A 19,951-nucleotide genomic window follows, 5' to 3' on the forward strand; every position below is an offset into this window, starting at 1 on the left:
CAATATTTGCTGCCGCACGAATCCCAGCGACCGATTAGGTCCCACAGAGTGGGCCTTCTCCGGGTCCCGTCAACTAAACAATGTCGGTTGGCGGGCCCCAGGGGAAGAGCCTTCTCTGTGGCGGCACCGGCCCTCTGGAACCAACTCCCCCCGGAGATTAGGACTGCCCCTACTCTTCCTGCCTTCCGAAAACTCCTTAAAACCCACCTTTGCCGTCAGGCATGGGGGAACTGAAACATCTTCCCCTGGGCATGTTTAATTTATATATGGTATGCCTGAGTGTATGTCTGTTAGTATATGGGGTCTTTTTAAATCGTTAAATATTTTAAATCTGTTTAGATTATTTATGATTTGTTTCCACGTGTTGTGAGCCGCCCCGAGTCTTCGGAGAGGGGCGGCATACAAATCTAAGTAATAAATAAATAAATAATAAATATGGGTTTATCATGATCCTTGGGAACTTTATTTATTTTTGGCACACACTATTAGTACATGTTATTGATGCCTGTTTGTATATCAAATCTAAAACCCCTGGGTTTATCTCAAAAATTGCTTCCTCCATCACTATCAGAGCCTGGCCTGGTAGACAACAATTTAAAAATTGTTTGGAAAGTCTTTAAGCAAATAATATCACCTTTGTTTTTGAAGCTAATATTTTTACCCTTTTCCATAGACAGAAAAAAAGACAACTGCTGCCCCATACGGAACAAATAAGGAGAGATAGATGGGGGGAGATAGAGTTAGAGGCAGTTCCTTACTTTACTGAGACTCAGGCCTAAAAGGGACACGCCTGGAATGGCTTGGCCAGGGGTGGGTATTTGGTTGATGACCTGCATTTCTCAGTTAACAACTGCAGTGGGGAGTGCTGGGATTGCCATTATAAATTGATGTGCTCCTATGAAGTCTTGCTTTACAACCTATGACTGCAATTCCAGTTTCAGTTGGGGCCATTAGGCATGGTTGGATGCATAATAATTAGGTTAAAAAATGAAATATTTTTAGAAAGCTGATGAAGAGGATAAAATACTAGTTAAAGTTATGTCCAAGCATACCATGTTTCCCTGAAAATAAGACTCTGTCTTATATTGTTTTGAACCCTTAAATAAACGCTTTGCCTTATTGCCATGCACTCAAAAGCCTGATTGGGCTTATTATCAGGGAATGTCTTATTTTGTGGAAAACAGGGTAACTTTTGAAAACTAACATTGTAGGCCAAAATCATGAAGGCACTGACCATTTTAAACCTGTGGAAATAGTAAAACTATGGAATTTTTTTTATAAGATTATATGTAATAAATGATGTTTAGAATTGTATGAGTGGTTTAGAAAGTTGGTAAAAAAAATTAGATGTCCAACTTATAAGTAGAAAGAGAAATAATGTTTGGCTGTATTTTGGAATATGGAAAGCTTTGCTAGATCAGGTAAAATGTTTATTTAATTTAGTAACACATTACTGAAGATTACTAGGCATAATAATGCCTGATTTAATCTTTGTCCAAATATTTAAATTCTAAACCTCACCTTGTGTCAACAATTTGGACAGCTAGAGATCTTTCGTCAAAATAAAAAAAGGCTGAAAAATGCAGTGTCCTAGTTCATATATAATATAAGCTAGGAATTTAAATTATGTAACTGCTAAAAATGTCTTCCTTTTTATTGCAGTTGGGATAATGAATAAATCAGAATAAATTTTCATTTTTGCATTTTCCAAAGTAGCTTACATTTATGAGATAGGTGGGGTTTTTAAGTCAGTTTGTAAGTAAAATCAACTTTAAGTCACGGGTGATTTATTTAATGTCTCTGTGAAGACATTAGTCAAGAGTCTATTGAACCAAACTAAAGTTTAATTTATTGTTATCTAATGTCCAAATAAGAAGACAATGGAAAGAGGATCCTGGCTGTTTCTTATTTGTGCATGTAATGCTAAATAATTGGTTCTTAGAGTTGTGCAATCCTGCAGAAAACATTTCAAGCAATGTATTTCGAAGTGTAAGGGAGCCCAGTGTAAAAGAAGTTGTCTTTTCCTAGAACGCCATGCCTTCCCTCTTTGAATTATGTGTGATTCCAGGAGAGGATGCAGCTACTTTAAAGAGTTGCAGACAGGTGCTACATTCTACATTTTGAATTACCTTTTTGAAATCACATCCAGAATATAAATACCTTTGCATTAATATGAACCGACATGTTACAATGTTTTTATGCTGAGTTATTTTGGGAGGTTGATGGAGAAAAAGTTCTATTTGCTTGTACGTACGTGAAAATGTTGTATTTTAATTTCTGAAAGGCGGGAAGAAGTACATGGAGAAGCACAACGTGCTCTGAGAACATTTCCTGGTAAAAATGAAAAAGAAAGTGCTGATAAACAAATGCCTTCGTTCCCAGAAATGGTCCAGTATATTCAAGACAAGGTACAGGATTTCAGCTTAAAACTCTTGTTCAAAGTATACCCATAATAATGAACTCCCAACCCTGTTCCCTATTGAGGACATGAATTGAATTACATGTAGCCTTTGTTTAGTGACTACAGTTGAGACTTTAAGTGGCCACTAAGTTAAAAAAAATCACATGACCATGATTGTTTTTATGATCTTACTTAATCTTTCTTTTGCTTTACAGACCTGCAAAAATTGTAAATGCAGGCATTGGTCACAAAGTTACTTGGTTACTATCTAAGGCAATCATTAAGCAAGGGCTACTTATAAAAGGCATAGGACTAGTTGTAAATCCCAGTAATTTGTGTGAATTGCAAAACATTTGAGGAATAAGCACCATGTTCTGTTAAATGCATAAATGCTTTATTTTAGGCCTCTCACCGAATGAAAACTCCAGCTAAATACATGACTGGAACAACAGTAATGCCTTTCAACCCAGCTACTTTTGGAGAGGTATGCATCTCAGTTACAAATTAGGGAAAGCCCTATTTGTTAATAACAAAATTGTCTTCTGTATATATTGTGCCATCTTGAAATACAGTAATACCTCGTCTTACGAACCTAATTGGTTCCCGGGGGAGGTTCATAAGATGAAACGTTCGTAAGACGAAACATTGTTTCCCATAGGAAACAATGTAAACTCAATTAATCCGTGCAACGAAAAAAAAACCGCCGCGCCCGGCTGTCACCTTTTGAAACAGCTGGGGGGCTTCTCGGCGGCCTCCCAAATGCCAAACTCGAACTTCCGTGTTCGGCATTCGGGAGGCCGCCGAGGAGTCCCCCGGCTGTTTTAAAAGGTGACAGCCGAGCAGCGGGGCTTCTCGGCGGCCTCCCAAACCCGGAAGTCCGGCAAAAGTTCGGGTTCGGGAGGCCGCTGAGAAGTCCCGCCGCCCGGCTGTCACCTTTTAAAACAGCCGGGGGGCTTCTCGGCAGCCTCCCGAACACCGAACCCGGAAGTTCGGGTTTGGCGTTCGGGTTCAGGAGGACGCTGAGAAGCCCCCCAGCTTTTTCAAAAAGCCACAGCCGGGCGGCAGGGCTTCTCGGCGGCGGCGGGTTCGTAAGAAGAAAAAAGTTCGTAAGAAGAGGCAAAAAATTTCTGAACCCCGGGTTCGTATCTCGGGTTGTTCGTAAGATGAGGGGTTCGTATCATGAGGTACCACTGTACTATATTTTATACAAGCACATACTTGAAATTTAAGATCTGCATCAGAGGTTTTATTGGGCCTTTTGGTGGGTTATGAGTGAGGGGACAACTTTTGATAGTGACACTTTTTTTCCCCACAAAGCTTTCTTTCAACAGATGAGGACATTGCTAGCACTTTTGTGAGCCAGCAGAGAATCCTTTTACACAAGACTTTAGTGGCTTTCCTGATCTCTTATTTCTATATAGATTTTTTTAATACATTTGTTTGGTCTTTATTCAGCTTTTTGCTGATTGGTTTTATTTTCCCCATTTTTCCCAACCTCTCTGCAAGTTGCTCCTGATTTTCAGTGAGAAAATAGGATGTTATTTTTTCCTTTACACAATAATAATTTTTAAAAAGTTAATTCCATGTTAAATTTATTATTCTGATGTATTTTAGGAGAACCATTCTCTCTCTCAGCACTAGGAAGGCGTAGGTAAACCACTTTTGAAAATCTTAACAAGAACACTGCAAATCCATGCAGTCACCTGAAGTCAAAACCTATTGGAACCTCCCCCCACAAAGTATTTTAAAAACAACTGCAAAGCAAAACTGAAACCTCTAAACATTATCAGCCATGTCTGCTGCATTCTTCCAATGCCCAGTAAATAAATAAATTTAAAATGTCATAAAGAAAAAAAATGATGCCTTTTCCTTAGTTAGACATTTATTAAAAATGGGTAGAAAGTTGATATTAAGAAACTTTTTGCACCCAATATCTATGTTTCGTTCTTTTCCTTTCTGAAATCGTACTATTTATGTAACATCAGGCATGATCTGTCTAGTTTAAGAATTTTTAAATTCTTTCACTAAAACAGACCGGCTAATAGAGTTAATATATTCCTGAAGAAGTAAACGAGACAGAAAGTTCAACTCTTCAATCCTCTTTTTGATAGATTTTCTTCTGCAGATTAGGGCAGCTTCTGCAGCAGTAGATTCAAGCAGAATAATGTATATTTGTAATGTTAAGAGTAAGGCTAATTTTGCTGACTGTCAGCTGTTTAATTTTTACCAGCTTGAGGTTGACTCAGCCTTCCATCCTTACAAGGTTGATAAAATGAGGATCCAGATTGTTGGCAATATACTGACTGTGTAAACCTCTGACTCTATAGAGAGGGTTGTAAAGCTCTATGAAGTCTAAGTGCTATTGCCCAGGTCTGCCCTAGATGTTCTATTTGATTTTCATTATTTTTCATGCCAGGTAGGGAGTGAAATGGTATTTTCGGGGAGGGCTTATTTTGGGGGAAACATGGTATTACTTGTTTTTTTAATTCAAAATAGGCTTGTAAAGTCCAAAAGCATTAATGGGAATTGTATTTTTTTGGGGGTGGGGGGAGGCTATTTTGTATCATATTGATTACTGTTTTATTTTAGATTTTTATTTTTAAATTTAAAAAAAAAAAAGTTTGGCATAGGGTAGTGATGGCAACCCTTTTTTTTTCTCGAGTGGCAAAAGGATGAGTGTGATAGCGCACACACACTCACCCATAATACAGCGCCCTTCCCTCATACATGCACAACCCTACCCTCCTGCACGCATGCACACAGTCCTTACTGAAGCCAATGGACTTTCGGTAAGCTTGTTGGGCTGTTTTTCGCTACCGGAAAGTTCAAAAACATTGAGTCCATTTTTTACCATCCCCAGGCTCCTGAGGCTTTCCTGAAGCCTGGGGAGGATGAAAATGGCCTTCGCTCCTGCCCTCCGGAAGGCTGAAAATTAGCTGGCCAGCACACACATGTGCACTGGAGCTGACATAGGGCAACGCTTTACGTGCCCTGAGATTTATTTATTTATTTATTAGATTTGTATGCCGCCCCTCTCCGTAGACTCGGGGCAGCTCACAACAATAACAAGAACAATGTAAAAAACAAATCTAATAATTTAAAAAACACTAAAACACCCATTATTAAAAGCAAACACACACACAAACATTCCATGTATAAACTGTATAGGCCCGGGGGAGATGTGTCAGTTCCCCCATGCCTGACGGCAGAGATGGGTCTTAAGAACTTTACGAAAGGCAAGGAGGGTGGGGGCAGTTCTAATCTCCGGGGGGAGCTGGTTCCAGAGGGTGGGGGCCGCCACAGAGAAGGCTCTTCTCCTGGGTCCCGCTAAACGACATTGTTTATTCGATGGGACCCGGAGAAGACCAACTCTGCGGGACCTAACCGGTCGCTGGGATTCGTGCGGCAGATACGGCTCTGCGGGCCACCTTTGGTACATGTGATATAGATTTGCCATCACGGGTATAGGACATCAAATTTAGGTACCCAGGACATAGGGTGGCAGAGAGCTTAGTTTAGAATATGATATGTTTTTAGGCAAGTTACTGTCAGCCTTAATTTCCTTAACTTTTGAACATTGGGATAATTTGCTTGATTTGTCCTAACAGACCCTAGTAATGAATGAGACCACAACATCCTTTGGACATTTTAAATAACAGTAACACAATAGATGATGTTAATGGCTGGGGGGGGGGAGGGATCACATTTGTTTAGTCTGTAAAAGAAAGTTTGTGATCTTTATTTTTTTTCCCTGCTTTGCTTAGATAGTGCTGTATCTCCGGATGTGTCTTGCTTACAGTGCTGGTGTGGTGCCCACTTCTCAGAGCTTAGCTGATATGCAAGATCATGCTCCAGCCATTGGCCGTTATATAAGAAACCTCCTCTCTGGAAATGTTATAACATCCTCATCCTCAAAGGGTGGTGAAAGCAATCCTATACAGATCTATATAAGTCTTCTTCAGCAGTTGCTATCTGGTGTTGGAGGTGAGAAACACACAAGTCACAAAGCTTTAAAAAATGTTCTACCTTTATCATGAATGAGTAATATGCTGCTTCAAAAGATTAATTCAGCATCCATTGTTGGTCATTTTGTTAGTGTAAACTGATTCACTTTCTAAAAATGTAAGAGTCGTTTTAACGCAATACATTAGGTCAAAGCCTTTATCTTTATCAGGCTTCAGTGATTTGAACTAACTCAAATGTGAACACTCGCTTTTGTTCTAATACACACTAATGCTAAAGGTAAACATTTCATCCAAGGTAGCTTCAATTTCAAAATCAATAATAATTTTTTTAAAAAAATAATCTGGAACCGCTTTGAAGCTCCAGTGATTCCAGTTTTAGAAGAACTAAAGTTCAAGAACTAAAGAACTAAAAAGTGTATGTTCAGCGAGTAGATTTTTGGCAAACCCATTGTTTCGAAAATTACATAATTTTAACACGGTGATTTGATTACATTTTAAGAAACACATTTTATTTTCCAGTGTCCTGATTGAAATATAATTGAATGATAGGGCCTCTTATTGTTAGCCTGTAAAGAAGGGGGGAAATGAAAGTGTAATTTTTGGCATAGAAAAACTGTCCATCCTGCATGAGGCCTAAGCCAAACTTTAGCTGGTTTAGAATTCTGTTCTCATTAGATGCCTTATATTTTAGGCGATTGCCAGCACTTCTATCTTACCATATGTTTAATTAGACTTTTTGTTACTATAGCCCATATACTAATTGAAGATGCTAGATAATAATTTCATCTTCTGACCGGGGAGTGTGAACAGGAGTGAAAAACTATAAGGGAGGTGGCTAACTAATTTTCAGAAGTTAATTTGCTAAAGATAACTGAAAAAAACATGCAGGTTTTCTAATCTTGCATTCCCTGCTATATATTTCTATTTCCACTCTTTTGCATGTCTTTCATTGATTCCAGCATTCTAGGCTTTCCCCATCCCTGTCTTACTATCACTTCCTCTTATCACAGCGACACCGGAAGTGGCATCACTTCCAGTATCGCGAGATTTTGGCAGCTGTGCCTCTCATTCTTCCATCTTCCCTGCTTTTGGGTTCTGCGTGGGTGAGTCACTGACAGCGTGGGTTCATATTACTTAAGTTTGAGTTGCATTTAAGTTTATGTCTTAAGGTTGGGGGGGGGGATCCAAACTGGCCTTTCTCCAGTTTTTTTAAAAAAATTGTAAATGTTAAATGCTTACAACCTATCATCTTTTAAGCAATTACAAGAGATTTATTATAAAAGTCAATCTCAAAATCAAATAAATTTGACTTTGAGATGTTGTGGGCTCTGTAGATAGGCGCACCACTTAGTCTTGGAATGTGTTTCATTCTTGTTGCCTGAACTGAAGTGTCTGTTATGAATAATGAGATGAGCTTGGATTGGCTACAGTAGTTTATTTTCCCCCCAGGAATGATTTGCTAGCGCGTCCAAAATGTTAGTAGAATAGATTATGTCGTGGCCTTGAAATTCCATAAATAGCACATAGGTTTTTGTTGCATCTCTATGCCATATCATTTCTTAACAAAATAATAAATGCATGATGTTTCAGCCAATTGCTGGTGCAGGTCAACATACGTTGTACAGCTAAATCCTCGACTTACGACCAAAATTGCATCCAAATTTACATTGCTAAGCAAGGCGATTGTTAAATGACTCGTGCCTGATTTTATGAACTTTATTGCTACTGTTATGCAAATCAATGCAGTTGTTAAATGAATCATATGGTTGTTGAGTAAGCAAATCCAACTTATCCCATTGACTTTGCTTATCAGAATCCAGATGGTAAGGTGATTACATGACCCTGAGATGCTGCAACCACTGTAAATACAGTATTTTCCAGTTGCCAAATACCTAAATTTTTATCATATGAGTGTGGGGATGCTACACTGGTCATAAGTGCAAGAACTGGTCATAAGTTACTTTTTCAATGCTGCTGTAACTTTGAAAGGTCATTAAACAAATGATTGTAAGTTGAGGACTATCTGTATAGGTCAGTATGGTTCAAATATACATTCAAGTTTTAACATATTGAATATTGTTAAGGTATTTAGTAGAGAATCCTGGATTTCATTTTTGAATGTCTTTATCTCATATTTGAATTCTCAAGTTTTCTGATGTGATGACACTCTTTAGATGCAGGTCAGAAAAATTCTGACATCCATCCACACAAACTCATTAAGCAATTCCTTTTCAACAACATTATTCAGAATGCTGGGGAAAATAGTAAGAAATAACAAAACTTAACATCAGAAAAGAACAAAGGAAACACGCCACGCCCCCCACCTCAGTACATGATCCCATAAATACTGAACTCTTAACACCTATTGTAGTTTTAGCAAATTGAGCTATTTAGTAAGATACAGTAGTCCCTCACCTATCGCGGGAGTTACGTTCCAGACCTTGCCGCGACAGGTGAAATCCGCGATGGGGAATTTATCCTCCTTCCCACCAGCTCCGGATGCCTGGAGGCGAGCAACGGCCGGCTAACCTTCCCCCCCCACTACTACTTACTCTGTTCTTTGCAGAAGTTCGGCCAAATGTTGTGTTTTTTGCCTTGCCCCGGCTGTAAAGTCCCTGGTGAGCTGCCCCGGCTGTTTCTTTTTTTCTCTCTCTCTCTCTTCCGCCCTCGAGCACTTCCTCTTCCGCCCTCGAGCCCAGTCTGGAAATCCCCGCCGCGTCGCGTTCCTTTCTTTTTTTTCCTTTCGGCACTGGCGAGGGGGATTGAACAAGGGGACGGGCCTCCGCCGGAGCTCAGTCCCCGCCCCGCTTATCATTTGGGAGTCCCGCTGGGGGATTCTAGCGCTTGTTTGTGTGGTAAAATCATTCAAATGAAGCTGACTTCAAAACCCGCGATGAAGTGAAGCCGCGGCAGGTGAAGCGCGATAGAGCGAGGGACTACTGTAGATGATATTTCTAGGTTATATTACTGGTCTTATTTGTAACTATGCCACATTCAGCATTTCCTGCTGCATATAAAGTCTCCACTCATCAATTTAGGTATGTTTTTACATGTATACTATTAAATGCAACAAGGGTCAGTTTCCCTATGCAAGCTTGAATTTCTACTCCAGAGCAGCTTTGCAAGACAATGTACAGGTAGTCCCCGACTTACGACGTCGATCCGTTCCTACCGTGGATCGTAAGCCGAATTTCGGTGTAAGTCGGGATCTTCCTCCATTTCGCTTTAACACTATCTCGCCTGATTCCCCCCAAGCCTGTAGCATGGCCAGCTACTCTAAAGCTCGATTTGAGCTTTGAATATGCAAATTTGAAGGGCCTTGCTGCCTCCGGGTCGTCTCATCATGACGTCATTTCCGCGACTAAAAAAATTGTCTGGTTGCTAAAGCGCTTCATTCACGCCTTCTTCCAACCCCCATGGTTCAGAAAGCACCGGAGCTGGCGAATGCCATTGATTCCGGAGCCCACTGCCAAAATTTGGGGCGGTGAGAGCAAACCAAGTAAGCGCAGCGTGGCAGGAAGAGGGGGGCGGTTTTGTGTCATAACCACGAAACATTGTAAGTCGGGGACGGTGTAACCTGGGGACTACCTGTATTATCATCTGTATCTCACCAACTATGAGGTACATGCAATCTTTCAGTGCATATTATATCTAACAATAGTATTAGATTACAGGGTGAAGGGAATGTAAATATTTGTTTCGAATAATTTTGGCATGCCTATTGTGAAGACAATAAATCATATTAGTGTGCATGATGATTTCATTTAGCAAGTTTAGCATTTCGTGGTGATTTCATTAGCAAATTTATTTACATAGAATACAATAATTTCTGTTGCTCAAATTTTGTCATTTTAATAATTTGAGAACTTTTTTTAAAAAAATATAGGTTTACCGGTCATGTACTGTTTGCTGGAGGTTGTTTCAGTCTATCCTGAAAAGCTAGCTGTAAGATTTATAGACAAGATGGATTGGATAAAGGTAAGCTAAAAAAAGATGATTTTATTCTAAAATTTTGCACTTGTTTCCAGCAGAACAGATTTTTTTTCCCATACCCAAAAAAGGAATGATTGTGATAAACTTAAAAACATGTTTCTCAATGTCTCCTAATTACTGTTAAAAGTAATTTCATGGAAGCCAATATGGCATAATTGTTATACAGTGGTACCTCGACATACGAGTTTAATTCATGCCAGAGCTGACCTCGTATGTTGATCATCTCGTATCTCGAACAAATGCATTTAGATTTGGCTTTTCGCCCGGAGATAACTGGGAAAAATGGAGTGGACGCTCGGCTCGTATCCCAAATTTGAGCTCGGGTGTCGAACAGAAATTTTGCTCGCGTCGCAGCTCGTAACTTGAAATACTCGCATGTGGAGCAGCTCGTATCTAGAGGTTCTACTGTACACATACTTTTAGATGTAATGCTTCACAGTGAATTATATAGGCCTCTATGGATAAGTCATAGGGATATCTTTACAATAAAATTTTAAAGAAAAAATCAGTGACAGTGACAGGAAAATAACAACTTCTACTAAGAATTCATTATCTAAAATAAAGTTTCAGAGGCAACTCTACTCAGAATTTCTATCAAAGTACCTAAAATAATGTAATAATAGACTGTGGTTTTGTAGTCAATATTTGAATTCTTGTCCCTAGTCTTTAGTTTCATCGCATTGCACATAGTATTGCAAAAAACTGTGGTGACAGTGCTTAGAATGCAGTTTTGCAAGCTAACTCTATTCACTGCCAGGAGTTTTATTTATTTATTTATTTATTTATTAGATTTGTATGCCGCCCCTCTCCGCAGACTCAGGGCGGCTAGCAACAATAAAAAGACAACGTAAACAAATCTAATATTAAAAAATCTAAAAACCTCAATTTAAGAGATCAGTCATACATACAGTCATACCATACATAAATTTTATAAGCCTAGGGGAAGGGAATATTTCAATTCCCCCATGCCTGACGACAGAGGTGGGTTTTTAAGAGCTTACGAAAGGCAAGGAGGGTGGGGGCAACTCTGATATCTGGGGGGAGTTGGTTCCATAGGGTCGGGGCCGCCACAGAGAAGGCTCTTCTCCTGGGTCCCGCCAAATGACATTGTTTAGTCGACAGGACCCAGAGAAGGCCAACTCTGTGGGACCTAACTGGTCGCTGGGATTCGTGTGGCAGAAGGTGGTCCCGGAGATATTCTGGTCCGATGCCATGAAGAGCTTTATAGATCATAACCAACACTTTGAATTGTGACCGGAAACCGATCGGCAACCAGTGCAGACTGCGGAGTGTTGGAGTAACATGGGCATATTTAGGAAAGTCCATGATAGCTCTCGCAGCTGCATTCTGCACGATCTGGAGTTTCCGAACACTTCTGGTTGGCTCAAGGTTGACTCAGCCTTCCATCCTTGCAAGGTCGGTAAAATGAGGACCTAAATTGTTGGGGATAAAACGATGACACTGTAAACCTCTTAGAAGGGATGTAAAGCTCTCTATTTAGTTGCTATTGCTAATGGTGTTGAAAAGCAAGAGCGATGTGGAATTCTAAGTATTATTGTTTTCTCCTTCCTCTTCAGTTAAATATTCTTTGGAGATGTTGTTTAGCCATTCCCCACAGAAAACTTGGAGTTAATTGGATCAGTCTTTTTATTATTTAAAGACTTGTAGGGTATTATCTATTTTTAACATATTGTATTCCTTTATACTGTTTTCAGAATCTTATGAATACTAATAAGGAAGAAATGCGGGAACTGGCTGCTCTATTTTACTCAGTTGTACTTTTGACAGTGTCAGAAAATGAATTCAAAACATCTGTTCAGCAACTGATAAAAACAGCAAAGGACAATCATGTAATATTTTTGTTTTTACTTCACACCACTTATATGAATGAAAGTATAATGGTATTACTATGTATCTGAAATGCCCTTTTCTATTTAAGAAATATTGAACTAAATTAAGAATGAAGAGTTTTTTTATGAATATCAAAAAAAAAACCTGGAAGTAAGAGCCCAATAGTTACAACTAAAATTGGCTAATTAAATTAAATTCAGTTCAAGTACAGTTGCATATAATGTAAAGTCTTTGTCTGAGGAAAAAATCTTTTGCTTTTTTTTAGTGCATATATATGTCACAGTAGCTTAGGGGAAAACACTTTTATAAGAACAAAAGAATTATTTTTTGTAAGAAGCTATATAGCATGTTTATAAGTGGAAGGAAAAATAATCAACTAAAATCGATATGCGTGGACATACTATTTTAAATTTTAGGCTATTAAAACTCACACTATTATCTTTAAATATAAGAAGGCTGCTCAAAATGTTCTAAATGCATATATATGCATATACAGTAATACCTCGTCTTACGAACCTAATTGGTTCCCGGGGGAGGTTCGCAAGACGAAAAGTTCGTAAGACGAAACATTGTTTCCCATAGGAAACAATGTAAGATCAATTAATCTGTGCCAGTGATTTTCAACCTTTTTTGAGCCGTGGCACATTTTTTACATTTACAAAACCATGGGGCACATTGAGTGGGGAGGGGGGGACGGCTAAAAAAAGTTTGGACAAAAAAATTATCTCTCTCTTTCTCCCTTTCGCTCTATTTCTCCCTCCCTCTTTCTCTCTCTTTCTCTTTTTTCTCTCCATCCCTCTTTCTTTCTCTCTTCCTTCCTTCCTCTTTTTTGCTCTCTCTCTCCCTCCCTACCTCCCTCTATGTCTTTCTCTCTCCCACCTTCCCTCCCTCTCTTTCTCTCTCTTTCTTTCTTTCTCTCTCTCTCTTGTTTTCTTTCTCTCTCTGAGCTTCGCGACACACCTGACCATGTCTCACGGCACACTAGTGTGCCGCGGCACACTGGTTGAAAAACACTGATCTGTGCAACGAAAAAAGAAAACCCGCAAAAAAAACACCGCCTTCTCAGCGTCCTCCTGAACCCAAACGCCAAACCCGAACTTCCGGGTTCGGCGTTCAGGAGGACGCCGAGAAGCCCCCCGGCTGTTTTAAAAGATGACAGCTGGGCGGCAGGGCTTCTCAGTGTCCTCCCAAACCCGAACTTTTGCCGAACTTCCGGGTTCGGCGTTCGGGAGGCCGCCAAGAAGCCCCACCACCCAGCTGTCATCTTTTAAAACAGCCGGGGGGCTTCTCGGCGGCCTCCCGAATGCCGAACCCGGAAGTTCGGGTTTGGCGTTTGGGTTCAGGAGGACGCTGAGGAGCCTCCCGGCTGTTTCAAAAAGCGACAGCCGGGCAGTGGGGCTTCTTTGCGGCGGCGGTGGCGGGTTTGTAAGAAGGAAAAAGTTCGTAAGAAGAGGCAAAAAATTTCCGAACCCCGGGTTCGTATCTCAGGTTGTTTGTAAGACGAGGGGTTCGTATCATAAGGTATCACTGTATATGTGTGTGTGTGTGTATTTATCTTAATGAATTGTTAACTTGTTTTTGGATTGTCATTCTTTTCACCACAGAATCTGGAAATGCAACATGGATCCTTGTTGGCTCTGGGATTCACAATAGGACGGTATTTGTCAAAAAGAAAAATGAAAATAGTGGAACTACATGGTATAGAAGACCGAAATACCATTGTAGCACCAGAACACGACCAGCTGATAAAATCAACAACTGAAACTATAGGTCAGTCTGAATGTTTGCATTTTCCTTGTGTTTTGGGCCCATTTTGTTTAGTTTGCAGTGGTTTTGAAAAATTAAATCAGTTTTGGCCCATTGTGCTGCTTTGCCTATCTCTTACCTGAAGACTTTGTCATAAAACTCATATAATAGTACAATCTCAAACTCGTCTCATTTTATCATTTATTGATGTGATATTTGATTCACAAATCATTTGAAAACAGATTTAACTAGTTGCAAGTAACGTACTTGACATTAAAAATAGATTGGTATTATCTATTTATTGAACGGGTCCAAAGACGGGCTACAAGAATGGTGGAAGGTCTTAAGCATAAAACGTATCAGGAAAGACTTAATGAACTCAATCTGTCTAGTCTGGAGGACAGAAGGAAAAGCGGGGACATGATCGAAACATTTAAATATGTTAAAGGGTTAAATAAGGTCCAGGAGGGAAGTGTTTTTAATAGGAAAGTGAACACAAGAACAAGGGGACACAATCTGAAGTTAGTTGGGGGAAAGATCAAAGGCAACATGAGAAAATATTATTTTACTGAAAGAGTAGTAGATCCTTGGAACAAACTTCCAGCAGACGTGGTTGGTAAATCCACAGTAACTGAATTTAAACATGCCTGGGATAAACATATATCCATTGTAAGATAAAATACAGGAAATAGTATAAGGGCAGACTAGATGGACCATGAGGTCTTTATCTGCCGTCAGACTTCTATGTTTCTATCTGAATATGAGCCATTGGCAGATAAAGCCACGGAATGGGCTGTTATTTAATTAGCACTGAAGATTCTATCAAATGATGATGAGATAAAATGTACTTTGAGTGACTATTTAGTGCTGGAATTTCTAGCATGTATTGAAACAGTGACATCTTCGCTGGCTTGGGCATGTTGTGAGAATGGATGATGGGCAGATTCTGAAAGATCTCCTGTATGGTGAACTAATGCAGAGAAAGCACCCCAGAGGGAGACCACAGCTGCGATATAAGGATATCTGTAAGAGAGATTTAAAGGCCTTGGGAATGGACATTAACAGCTGGGAAACCTTGACCTCTGATCATTCAGCTTGGAGGCTAAAGATGCAGCATGGCCTTCTCCAATTCAAGGAGACATTTGTTCTGCAGGCTGATGTAAAGAGGCAGTCCCAGAACCATCGAAATATGGGGCCAGGCAAGGGACAGAATGAATCCAAGCACAGTGTGAAAGGGATTTCCACTCTCCGATTGGCCTTTCTAGCCACACTAGATGCTGTTCTAGGAATTCTCTCCAGAGTACGATACCATAGTCTTTCGAGACTGAGGGTTGCCAATGAGTGAATATAAAATTTAAATTGAATTAGTATTATGCATATTAGAATAAAGTAACTTTGGGATTTTATAGTTAATAATTTTGAACTTACTCAAATATAGAATAGAATAACAGAGTTGGAAGGGACCTTGGAGGTCTTCTGGTCTAAACTCTGCTTAGACAGGAAAGCCTACACCACTTCAAACAAATGGTTATCCAACATCTTCTTACGAACTTCCAGTGTTGGAGCATTCACAATTTCTGGAGACAAGTAGTTCAACTGATTAATTGTTCTAAATGTCAGGAAATTTCTCCTTGATTAGTTTTCACCCATTGCTTCTCATTCTACCCTCAGGTGCTTTGGAGAATAGTTTGACTCCCTCTTCTTTATGGCAACCCCTGAGATATTGGAACACTGCTATCATATCTCCCCCTAGTCTTTCTTTTTTTATTAAACTAGACCTACCCAGTTCCTGCAGCCGTTCTTCATATGTTTTAACCTCCAGTTCCCTAAGCATGTTTGTTGTTCTTCTCTGCACTCTTTCTAGAGTCTCAACATCTTTTTACATCGTGGGGGCCAAGACTAAATGCAGTATTCCAAGTGTGGCCTTACCAATGCATTATAAAGTGGTATTAACACTTTACGTGATCTTGATTCTATCCCTCTGTTAATGCAGCCCAGAACTATACTTGGCTTTTTTGGCAGCTGCTGCACATTGCTGGCTCATATTTAAATGGTTGTCCACTAGGACTACAACATCCCTCACAGTTACTACTGTTGAGCAAGGTACCGCAGATACTGTACCTGTGCGTTTTGTTTTTCTTGCTTAATGTAGAACTTTTCTTTTGCCAAAATGTAGAACCTTACTTTTTTGATCTGCGTCATGCAAAACTCTTATATTTTGTTGGTACAGTTGTTACAAATGCTGGGAATTTCTGGGAGTACAGTAGTCCCTCACCTATCGCTGGTGTTACGTTCCAGACCCGGCCGCGATAGGTGAAATCCGCGATGGGGAATTTATCGACTGATAGTACTTATTTAAGTATTTATATTGTAATTGTTTGGTAAGTTTTCATTGTTTTAAGTGTTTATAAACCCTTCCCACACAGTATTTATTTTAGATACAGTATTTAAATACAGTATTTACCATTTTAGATATATATTTTTTGAAAAACCTGCCGATCGAGTTCAGCGGGCTGTTTAAATCTGCCAATCGACTTCCTCAGAAACCCGCGAACCAGTGAAGATCCGTGAATGATTTTCTCATTAATATTTCTTGAAAACCCGCGATGAAGTGAAGCCGCAGTAGGTGAAGTGCGGTATAGCGAGGGACTACTGTATTCATTTTTTCTAAAAAACATACTTCTCCCACTTGAGGCAGGTGTGCAGGGGAATGCAAAAGTTATTAACTGTTTTAAGTTTGGCTTGATAAAGGCGTAAGGCTAGAAACACCATGAGTTTAAGTCCTGCCATAGCTACTTAAGGGCTAAGACCATTTTAGAGGCTGTTCCTTTGGGATACAACCTGCTGGATTTTAAAGGGGAAAATACAAAGTAATCTTTCTACCTTTTACTAGGTTCTTTTTTGGATAGTACATCACCACTTCTAGCAATAGCTGCATGTACCGCACTGGGGGAAATTGGCAGGAATGCGCCTTTGCCCATCCCCAACGAAGGCAGTGGTTTTACAAAACTCCATCTTGTTGAAAGTTTACTGGCCAGAATTCCGTCTGGCAAAGAAACTAATAAGGTAATGTTTTCCAACATTGTTACAATTCTCCTGTGATTAAAAGATCTTTGTTATTTTCTTGTAGACGTTTCACTGCCCAAACTAGGTGACATCATCAATACTAGAAAGGAATGGGAATTGGAGAAGGGGCGTGGCCAACACTAGAGCGCTATGGAGTTCCCCATGCTCCACCGGGTAACCCCAGTATCTGCGCTGTTAGGAAGACCCGGTTTGGTCAGAAAGATCCTGGAGGGGTGGGGGGAAAGACAGGCACCTGCTGGTAAGCATGGGGTGGGGTGGCAACCCCCTCCCCCCCAGGGACTCAGGTCTGTCCTCTCAGCCTGCAGCGATGCAGCAATGGAAGGCAAAGTCATGTGTTGTCCTAACTGCAGTGGCCACAAACAGCAGGATTAAAATAGAAAGATTGGAGTCAACTGGGAAGTGGATTCTAAAACGAAGTGCTGGAGAGTGTGAAGAAGAAAACAGAAGAGTGATTTTGCCAAGAGAAACATCAGAATAGTACTTTAACAGTTAAAAGGGGGAAAAGAAAGAGACCAAAAATTAAGGAGCGACTACGTAGCAAATGGAGACCATGAAGTAAAAAACATAAAAAGAAGTGTAACAAATACCTAAAGACTTAAGGAATTTTTGCTTTATATGACCTGATGGAGATACAAGTAATTGAGAAGACAATAAGTCGAGGAGAAGTTGGTTTTAAAAACAGAAAAGATGGAGTCGGAAGACTGAATCTAGAGCGCCATTGTGTTTAGTAGCTGGACGATTCTTAAAAAGGACAATTTGTGACTTTGAGAATTGGAGGTAAGCAACATTTAAGGACTAGTGGCGCACACAGGAAAGGTTTTTTGGACTTGGTGGAGACAGAGTTTCTATTATAACTGAAGTTTGCTGAACTTTTGGATAGGAGGGCTGTAATCTCGTAGGCATGGAGCAAATTATCCGGAAGTGGTTGGACTTTTCAAAGATCTGCTTGATGACTGGAGAAGAAGCTGGGGAATTGAAGTAAAAGAAAAGGTTAAGAATGAAATTCAAGAGGGACAAAAAGTAGAGGAGGATAAGATTAAGGAAAGCACTGAGATATAGACCAACGAAGAAGAAAAATACACTGGATATGAAATGAAGATTAAGAATTATGTTGAATGAAGATACAAAAAATTACTATGAATATTATTATGATTGTTACTGATAGTTATGATTATACTAATAACTGCAACAAGAAAAAAAAGAAAGGAATGGGAATTTCTGTCACATCTTCTAGTACAAACTCCTGGCCTTCAGGCCTATGCGTCACACACTGGCCACACTCACGCCCGGTTTAGCAAAGGGGGAAAAAATCCTGATATGTCATGACCATGTGAGTTTGAAATCCTGTTCTAGTGGCTTACGCAGTCAGTGTTGGTGGGAGTAGTCTTGGTCAGTTCTTTTTGGTTGGGCTGTTTTCTGTTAGCTGGTTTGATAGTTCATTGCCTGGGGTATTGTTTACTTCTTGATTGTTGGTCTGATGCTAGTCTTAGTATTAATTTATGCTCATCTGGGTGTTGTCCTGATGGGGAAGTGTTTTGGTTTTCCCCTTTTAATCTAGCAGATTTTAAAATAACACTCTTTCTCACTCTTCCTCCTCTTCCTCCCCACATGGTATTTTTAAGATGAAAGAAAGAGCTATTCAAACACTGGGCTACTTTCCAGTAGGGGATGGAGATTTTCCTCATCAGAAGCTACTCTTGCAAGGATTAATGGATTCTGTAGAGGTAATTATTTAATTATCCTCTTAGAATATATATTTGAAGAAACAGTTGCTTTTATTAACTTAATGATAAATGATCCAATCACCAAAAAACCGTCAACAAGGCTAGCCTAACCTGTTTGCTTGAATGCCTAGGGAATTTTGTGGCTTGGAGTGTCCCTATGGGTTATAATAAATGAAAATAAATAACTTTTGTTGGGAAATAGATGATGATGATGATGATGATGATGATTATTATTATTATTATTATTAATTAGATTTGTATGCCACCCCTCTGGAAATAATGCTATGAGACTTGAAATAAATTTGATTTAAATGCAGGAATGACTTTTCAAATCAGCTGAAAATTTCATGGTAGGATTTGTAATGACATATACCAGTGATGGCGAACCTATGGCACGGGTGCTACAGGTGGCACACAGAGCCATATCTGCTGGCACATGAGCTGTTGCCCTAGCTCAGCTCCAATGTGCATGTGTGTGCTGGCCAGCTGATTTTTGACTGACACAGAGGCTCTGCAAGGGTGTTTTTGGCTTCCTCCGGCTCCAGGGAAGCCTTTGGAGCCTGGGAAGGGCGAAACATGAGCCTATTGGGCCTACCAGAAGTTGGAAAAACAGGCTGTTTCTGGCCTCCAAGCGGTGGGGGAAGCTGTTTTCACACTCCCTAGGTATTGAATTATGGGTGTGGGCACTCACGCATGTGTGATAGTGTGCGTGCACACTCGGCACCCGGGGAAAACAAGGTTTGCCATCACTGACATATGCTATAATCTTCTTTGTAATAAATGTAGCAAGTTTCTTGCCTAGAAACTACAACTGGTTTTGATAGTGAGCGAACTGAAATTTAATATTGTTTTACTGTGTGTTTCTCAGGCCAAGCAAATTGAATTACAGTTTACGGTTGGTGAAGCTATTACCAGTGCTGCAATAGGGACGAGTTCTGTAGCTGCCCGTGATGCATGGATAGTGTCTGAAGAAGAGTATACTGCTCCTATTGGTAAGTTTGGGTATAGGAATATCTAACAATATGATTCAGAGAACGATTTTGTTTGTTTGTTTGTTTGTTTGTTCGTTCGTTCGTTCGTTCGTTCGTTCATTCATTAGATTTGTATGCCACCCCTCTCCGTAGACTTAGTTCCTGGTGTGTTAAAAAAAGAGCTTCTGTTGTTGAACAAACCCAGAATGACAG

The 19,951-nt window shown here is 39.9% G+C and overlaps 1 protein-coding gene across 2 annotated transcripts in view; it reads left to right on the plus strand.

Annotated features, from left to right (window-relative positions):
- The window catches only part of ECPAS (Ecm29 proteasome adaptor and scaffold), a 100,540-nt gene that overhangs the window by 34,735 nt on the left and 45,854 nt on the right, over positions 1–19,951 (plus strand). For both annotated transcript variants that reach the window (XM_070742437.1, XM_070742436.1), the window contains exons 16-24: positions 2,285–2,408; positions 2,805–2,885; positions 6,166–6,385; positions 10,253–10,344; positions 12,075–12,209; positions 13,815–13,980; positions 16,850–17,022; positions 18,666–18,767; positions 19,636–19,759. In XM_070742437.1, coding sequence (XP_070598538.1) covers positions 2,285–2,408; positions 2,805–2,885; positions 6,166–6,385; positions 10,253–10,344; positions 12,075–12,209; positions 13,815–13,980; positions 16,850–17,022; positions 18,666–18,767; positions 19,636–19,759 — 1,217 coding nt within the window. The remainder of the gene's footprint in view (positions 1–2,284; positions 2,409–2,804; positions 2,886–6,165; positions 6,386–10,252; positions 10,345–12,074; positions 12,210–13,814; positions 13,981–16,849; positions 17,023–18,665; positions 18,768–19,635; positions 19,760–19,951) is intronic.

This window comes from Erythrolamprus reginae, chromosome 2 (assembly GCF_031021105.1).
Source record: "Erythrolamprus reginae isolate rEryReg1 chromosome 2, rEryReg1.hap1, whole genome shotgun sequence".
Taxonomy (NCBI): domain Eukaryota; kingdom Metazoa; phylum Chordata; class Lepidosauria; order Squamata; family Dipsadidae; genus Erythrolamprus; species Erythrolamprus reginae.